Source organism: Seriola lalandi, unplaced genomic scaffold (genome assembly GCF_002814215.2).
Source record: "Seriola lalandi dorsalis isolate HSWRI2012SDOR001 ecotype SW California unplaced genomic scaffold, Sedor1 jcf7180002054945, whole genome shotgun sequence".
Taxonomy (NCBI): Eukaryota; Metazoa; Chordata; class Actinopteri; order Carangiformes; family Carangidae; genus Seriola; species Seriola lalandi.
In genome coordinates this window covers 1937631-1945636 of record NW_019525496.1, presented here as the reverse complement: position 1 = coordinate 1945636, position 8006 = coordinate 1937631, and the positions used below count along the sequence as shown (strand labels likewise).

Sequence of the window (8006 nt, the reverse complement as noted above, 5' to 3'; positions counted from 1 at the left end):
AAAATTTTTTTTTTTTTTTTTTTTTTTTTTTTTTTTTTTTTTTGTCAAAAATACCAAACATTTGCTGTTCCCAGCTTCTTAAATGTTTGAAATGTTGATACTCTTCTTGGTATGGTTTTGGCCATTGGTTGGACATAACAAAACAGTTGGAGATGTCACTTTGACTTAGTACCTGTTTCCTTGTGTCTCTATTCTCTGGGAGAGTTGTAAAATCCCTTCAACTCAAACATAGAAAGCATGTTTGATCTTTAATTTTCCCCAGAGGGTGGATCCTTGAGAGCTTCCCTGTTTTTTTTTTTGTTTTTTTTTATCAAGGGTTAGCAAAGGGTTAGCCAATTTTGAATTCCTAGTTGTAGCCAGTTTCTAAGACTTGTCACACAGCAGCAGGAACAGCCTGCTTATTATGCCCTAAAAAAAAATTGTTATTATGATGCAACATTTTCGGGCATAATTTGCAGCACCTCAATACAGACAAGCTGTCTTATAAACAGTATATTACACTCATTATCTTTCTTAAAGACACAAATATTGTTTCCAGGTACAAACTTGTCACCCCCCTACAGACAGAGGGTCTCCTAATTTTCCCACCTTTGTCTCACTTTCACTCTCACTATTTGTCTTCCAGCAGCGGGCTGCCAACCGACCGAAGCCCAAGATGGGGACGTCGTCAGCCGTTAAGCTGCCGTCCAACCGCAGCTCATCTGGCGCCAGACGCAGGAGGACACGCTGCCGAAAGTGCGAGGCGTGCCTCCGAACCGAGTGCGGAGAGTGTCACTTCTGCAAGGACATGAAGAAGTTTGGAGGGCCAGGGCGCATGAAACAGTCCTGCATTATGAGACAATGCATCGCGGTGAGTCAGTAGTAGAACTGTAGATATTACAATTTTTTAGTTTTTATTTTTAGAAAGCATATGCTACATTTATCAGTTTAAAGAAAGATTTAGAAATTGAAATTGTATTAGCTATCACAGTGTCTCTTCTGAAAAAATACACATAACTCATAACATGGTTCATTGATGTTAAATGTGTTTATTCCTTGTTTGTGGTTTGGTCTTGCTCCATGCAGCCCGTCCTGCCCCACACGGCAGTGTGTGTGGTGTGTAAAGAGGCAGGGAAGGAGGACACACTGGAGGAGGAAGAGGACAAGTTCAACTTCATGCTAATGGAGTGCTCCATCTGCAACGAGATCGTCCATCCACACTGCCTCAAGGTACAGAGGGCTGGGCTGGGAATAGTTGAACAACTCGACCTCAGTCAAGTCATTCACACACTGACTCATCTGTGTTTAAGCATTGTGTCAGCAATCCCAGGTCATTGAAACATAATGTGAGTGAGTGACTCAGACAGTTGGACTGTAGTCACTGAAGGTAACTGGATATGGGAATGTTGTCGTTTATATAACTCTGAATACACTGTGATTCAGAAGTTTTTATGGCTCAAGCATGACGGTATCATGTTTGAGGATTTGACTCCCACCACATGTTGAAGAAAATGAGTCATCAGGCATAAAAACATTTACTAATGAGCAAAAGTTGAACTCATTGTCCTGAAAGGATGTGTGAACATAGACTTTACTAGTTTCAGCATTAAAGACATTTCATGAGGTAAAGGCAAAAAAATGTAAAGCAGCACACACCCTGTGTGCAACTGCTATGTCAAAAACACAACAGGTCGTTGCTAGCATAGGCTTAGTCAAACCAGTTTTTTAAACATGCACCATCTAGTTTTGCATCATGCAACAATTAAAATATTCTAAATCTTTTTTTTCAGATCTATACATTACGTATAAGAATTGAGACAAACATTCAGAGGTGCATATTTAAGATCCTCAAGTGGGAGTCTTTAACTTTACTTCTCTTTTCTACTCACTGTATGAAGCAAGAGTCTGTACGTTGCCAGTGGCTGAGTTAAATTGAACTGACCTGCCTAACAGGCACACGTCACAACATTCACTTTCACTTCCCTAGTCTTGTTTGTGTCAAACAAACTGTACATAGGAATCCGTTAAAGCTCGTTGGTCACGTTGAAATCCAGCTCATTTTCTTTGTGGTTTTGTCAGGTGAGCGATGCGTCTGGAGTGGTGAACGATGAACTGCCTAACTGCTGGGAATGTCCCAAATGCAACCATGCTGGGAAAAGTGGAAAAGTGAGTACAGATATGTGTGAGTCAGAGTGTTTGGATTTAGTAACAGCTCAATAAGTGTGTGTGTTTTATGTGTATTTTCAGACAGAATTACTACTAAAGAGTTTGGGTATTAATCATAGATAATAGCTGTTTTGTTATTTCACTATTACTTTCTTTATTTCAGTTTGTGTCTTCAGCCACTTCCTGTTTATACTCTTGTAGTTTGTGAAAGTAATTCACATGTGACTGAGCAGGAAACCACATACATACTACATGTTTTTTTTGTTTTGGCTCCAGTGATGAGTTTATTAAACCGTAACTACACATTGAGCACAGTTGGTTTTCCTTGTCACTTTAGACAAAAGGTATAAAGTTGTCTCGCAATTTTTGTCCCCTTTGGTATTGAAGCAAAAAAGGGGTCCAGGCTTTAAGTACGCCTCCAACCTCCCTGGCTCTCTGCTGAGGGAACAGAAGCCTGTGAAGGAGGAGGGAGACGCTTCTTCTGCAGCCAAGAGGAGACCAGACAGAGAGGAGACACCCAGGTACAGACCGGAGGAGTCTCTCCGACAGCCACCACTGCTCTCCCCAAGCAGCCTGCCCAGGCCCAGGCCTGAGGACAAACTGAGGAAGAAGAGGAAGCTGTTTGAGGATGATGAGGAAGAGGATCTCAGTGTGAGGAAGAAGGTTTGTATCATTTACAGAGTACCTCATATATGTTTTTTTAAATCAATAAACAGTGTTTTGGTTTAATACAACTTGTTATTTTTTTCATCCAGGAAAAGTCAGATGATCCTTATTTTTCTAAACTTCTGCATCAAATCAAGACAGAAGAGGAGGACGAAGACGCATATGAGGAGGAGGATGAAGAAGGAAGGGAGCCTCACTTCCGGAGTGGTGTAGAGAGGAAAGGGCGTTTTGGAGATGCTGAAGACGAACGGGATGACAAGGATTCCAAGAATGAACTTTTGAATCCCTGCATTAAAACACCCATTGGAGACAGTGACCAGTCTCACTGCAGCTCTCCGCAGGCTGGCCCCAGCAGTGAGGGCGGAAGCGAGACCCAGGAAAAAGGTCCTCGTCCAAAAGCTCGCCGTAAGCGCCGTTTACCTAACAGGGAGCTGAGCCGAGAACTGAGCAAAGCACTGAACCAGGAAATCCAGAAGACGGAGGACTGCCTGGCCAACGAGAACCGCCAACCCCTCAAGGTGGAGCCGGAGACGGAAAACGAGGAACCCAAGAGGTTGTTTCGCAACGGCAGTGAACTCGGGGATCAGAGGCCTCACCTCAAGACCAAAGAGATGAATGGGACCCCGTGGGAGCTGCGCCACTTCTACCCGAGTCAGATCACTCCGCTAGGCTTCAACAGGAGCACCCCAACCAACCGGCCGGTGCCCCCACGCTCCCCTCCCAAGTGTGTCCAAATGGAGCGGCACGTCATTCGGCCGCCTCCGATAAGCCCGCCTCCCGACAGACTGCCTCTAAAAGATGGTAAAACACACGTCATACAGCGCGAGGTCTGGATGAAGATCTTTGGCTATCTCACACACCAGGAGCTGTGTGTGTGCATGAGAGTTTGCAAGACGTGGAACAGATGGTAAATGCACAGCACACACGTAAAATAGCATGTTTACATTTTTTATGTTCAACATCACAGACATTGCAAAAGAAAAATATTGCTGCACAGAATGCACAAATTTTTCCTTTTTCCTTTTTAAGTGTGAAAGAGCAATTAGAGCTTGTGTTTTTTTTTTTTTTTGTGAGCTTATAACATGCGACACAAATGTTTGTCTCTGATGTCTAGGTGTTGTGACAAGAGACTTTGGATGAGGATCGATTTGAACCGCTGCACCTCCATCACTCCGCTCATGCTAAGCGGGATTATCCGCCGACAGCCAGTTTCCCTTGACCTCAGCTGGACCAACATTTCCAAGAAGCAATTAAGCTGGCTTATTAATAGATTGCCAGGTATCTAACTCGGTGAATCTTGAGCCATTAACAAGGAAAATTTTGCTCTTTTTTTTTTTTTTGGCTCGTTCTGCATCAGTTTTTAAAGTACTGCTGTGTCTTTCAGGTCTGCGAGTGTTAAAGTTATCAGGGTGTTCTTGGGCTGCTGTATCTGCGCTCTGCACCTCCAGCTGCCCTCTGCTGCGCACCCTGGATGTCCAGTGGGTGGAGGGACTTAAAGACGCGCAGATGAGGGACCTCCTCTCACCCCCCACAGACAACAGACCAGGTAACTCAGGAATAAAACCTCCATCCGTGGTAGCACTTGTGCTTTGTAGACCCACTGTAGCCCCCATGCTATGATATAATATGTAACATTAATGTAGCTACTGGTTACATAAGGGTTAAAATCCTTGGTGATAAATTCACTGACTTCAAAATATTTTTTGGGGAAAAACTCAGTTAAGGTTTGTGTGTGTAGGTGGTGGATCAGTCATAGTGGATAACTTTGTACATTACCTACTCAGTTCATACTCATTATTGCTCCTCTTCTGTAAAGAGATGGTTTTTAGTCAAAGACGAGCATCAACATTATTTTTCCTCATACCTCCTTTAGCTTTCAGGTCTTAGGACTAAGACATGGCTTTAAAAATAAAGTTGATTGCAAGTAAGAGCATAAAGTAAGAACATAAAGTGAATGTGATGTTCTTTATGCGACTGACTGACAGGTCAACTGGATAACCGCTGCAAGCTGCGGAATGTGGAGGACCTGCGGCTGGCGGGGCTGGACATCACCGACACGTCATTACGTCTGATCAGTCGGCAGATGCCTTTGCTGTCCAGACTCGACCTGAGCTACTGCAACCATATCAACGACCAGTCAGTCAACCTACTGACAGCAGCAGGAACCACGACCAGAGACTCTCTCACAGAAATCAACCTCTCTGGTGAGAACTGGGACTTTAAGAATACACAGGCACAATTGCGAGAGTTTCTGGGTTGTAATTACATACAGATGTGACGCAGTGTGAAGCTACATGCTTTTGCTGGGTGGCCACTCAAGTCACGGCTTTGCAGGAAACCAGTCCCAATGATCAGTTAGTGTGAATGACATCTTCAGTAATGTCTGCAGTCTGCAACAGATCATGTGTCGTAACCGGAGTGTAGAGACCAAAAGCAAATCTGCAAATGTAAACTTTTGAAAAGCCACATGTACCTCAGTTTCCAATAGAAAAAGGAAAGGCCACACAAAATAGGTATTTTTCACAAAAGAGATTTTATCTTGTTTTACTAGGAAAAGTGCAGGTGTTACTAATAACATCCAATGTCCTATTCAAGTGTCTTACTAAGCAATGACAGTGTGATACAGAGCCAGCATACACAATACCAGGACCCTGAAACGTCTTCCACTGAAAAGCCACAAAAGACAAGCGAACGAAGGGCTCTTGCTGTTTCACAGATGGTAGTTAAATTACTGCCATGGGCAACTAATTAACAGTCTGGTTCCTGGATAGGCAGAGAGAAGAAGTACAAGGCTGTGCTCATTTAATCTCATGGAGCACTGTCTCACTATAGACAGTGTAAGCACAATTGACCATTGAAGGCAAAGAAAGTATATCACATCTGACTGTAATCACAGAATATTTCACCGATCCAAAACATTACACGTCGACACTGATGACGTATCAGAAACAGAAATTAATTGAACTCTGAGATTAAGACAAATAAATAAATTCCAAAAAGATGAGTGAATATAAACGCCACTGGACATTTTTCAGGACATTTTGAACTAATAAATCACTTCTTGAAGTGTTCTATCCCACACATGTGTTTTCAGTATTTTGGTTGATTAGACATCTGTTCAGGATGGGCGGAGCTATAAGGTCCCAATAAGAATGACTGACAGAGAGCTGACAATCACACACAGTCCTCAGAAGAGGTATAATAACTGAAAATACCTGTGTGGGTTGCTTTGGGGGAATAAATTAAGAAAGTGAAAAATAACATTTTCCTTTTGCAGGCAATTCTAAAATAGTTCAAGCTCCAACCTACTTTAAACTTTTTCAAATGCTGACACATTTTAAAATCTTTCTGTAATTCTGTAATTTTTTAGCTGCTTGCCATCATTGTGAGTTGTAAATGAACCGAGTCTGCCGACTGGGGCCGGGTTCAGTAGAGCCCATGAAAAGACAGGACTGTTTAAGAGTTAAGTGTGTCCTACTTACATAATCTACATGCTTTGAGATCTTGTATTTGACGTTATGCATCAAGAAAAGACGTGAAAACTAAATGATTTGCAGTGTCTTATTCTATGCACATCCCTTTTTAGATATCAGACTTGTGACTGATTATTGTTCTCTCTGTTTTATTTTAGTTTGCAACCGGGTCACAGACCATTCCCTAAACTTTTTCAAGCGCTGTGGAAGCATCTGTCAGATAGACCTTCGCTTCTGCAAGCAGGTGACCAAGACGGCCTGCGAAAGGTTCATCGCAGAGATGTCTGTGAGCGTACCATTTAGACTGAAAGAGGACAAACTGCTGCAGAAGACAAGCTAGTTTCTAACAGGAAAAATATGATTGAAAAACTGTCTTTGCACTTAATGGAACAATTATTTTCTTTTTAAACTGGTCCCTATGATAAGTCTCTGAGTCAGTGTCACGGTAGACAAAGTGAAATGAGAGGCGGATTTCTGGATGGAGAACTTAGATGGATGATAAACATTCACTGGACGGACAAAGAGCGAACGTCATGCATGTACTTGTGTTGAGAGTTTACTTTTATAAAGACGTGCTTGTAATTGATGGTTGGGTTGTTTATTTTTAATCTTTAAATATTTGAAAACACAGTATTTTTATACAAGCACCATTTCATGAGTTTACAGTGTCTCAGGAGCTAAATATGACAGAGAGACTGTACAGCATGGGAACCTCCCTCAGTTTGCCTTCATACAAGTGTCTCCTATGTGCCAAAATCTGTATTGGACATCAATGTAACCTCAGTATCAGAGGAAAAAAAAAAAGAACATGTACAGTAATAAATATCTGACTAAATTATCATAAATACTTCCCAAATATTTAGAATGTATTTCAACAATGATAAAACAGAGTAAACAAATTTCATATTCCTGTTACACCCCCATGTCTTCAGTTATCTTAATACCTTTATGAACTGTTGTGTTGGTATTTGATGGGGTTTTCATCAGCATTTCAACATTAATTTATTGTTGTTGTTTTTTTGTTTTTTTTTATTCCAGTTTGTATTTATTCATTTATTCAGTAATTTGACGTGGATGTCTCAGAGATGGTTCAAAATGCTTGCCAATAATTTATCGGGGTGGTTTGAGCCTGTTGCAGCACCCAGTCGGTGGCTTTAACACCCAAAAGCCAGAAGCAGGAATTTGACAGTCACAGCAAACGTGACCGACAACTTACCTGACAGACTTTGTATAATGCAGTCAACCCAGCATATCTGGTCCTCTATACAGGTTTATATAAGCAACTAATTAAGACCTTTGCAAATAACTCATTTGCATACATTTAAAAATAAACTCCATACACTTGGTGTTGTGTGTATTTTGGGTGTTGTGCTGTAATCTGCTATCACCTCAAGTGAATGTGATAATGTTTATATTTGTAAATCCAAAAACTAAGTGCTAATATGCATTAAAAGAATTTCATTTGTACTATCACTGAGTCTTCACTTTTCTTAGTCATATTCTTATGGAAGTGAAAGATGCCAGGAGTCATGTTTTCTTGTCCTGTAACTGCTTAAAATGAGCCGTGTGACACCTCGTCATAGGTTATGGCTTCAGTGTGAATAAGAGCTTGATGGACCAAATAAATTATGTGTCTGTATATATACCAATTAGCAGGTTTCTTCCCTATTTTTTGTATTTTGCCTTTAAGAAATCCCCACACAATTTCCCAATGTAAAGTTT

The 8006-nt window shown here is 41.4% G+C and overlaps 1 protein-coding gene across 1 annotated transcript in view; it reads left to right on the top strand.

The window, feature by feature from the left end:
- Window positions 1–7757, top strand: part of kdm2ba (lysine (K)-specific demethylase 2Ba) — an 11084-nt gene extending 3327 nt beyond the window's left edge. The window contains exons 2-10 of the mRNA XM_023393928.2: window positions 626–850; window positions 1066–1209; window positions 2059–2145; window positions 2533–2808; window positions 2901–3718; window positions 3926–4089; window positions 4196–4357; window positions 4797–5015; window positions 6443–7757. Of these exons, the coding sequence (XP_023249696.1) occupies window positions 626–850; window positions 1066–1209; window positions 2059–2145; window positions 2533–2808; window positions 2901–3718; window positions 3926–4089; window positions 4196–4357; window positions 4797–5015; window positions 6443–6624 (2277 nt within the window). The 3' untranslated portion in view covers window positions 6625–7757. The remainder of the gene's footprint in view (window positions 1–625; window positions 851–1065; window positions 1210–2058; window positions 2146–2532; window positions 2809–2900; window positions 3719–3925; window positions 4090–4195; window positions 4358–4796; window positions 5016–6442) is intronic.
- Window positions 7758–8006: the final 249 nt, after the last annotated feature.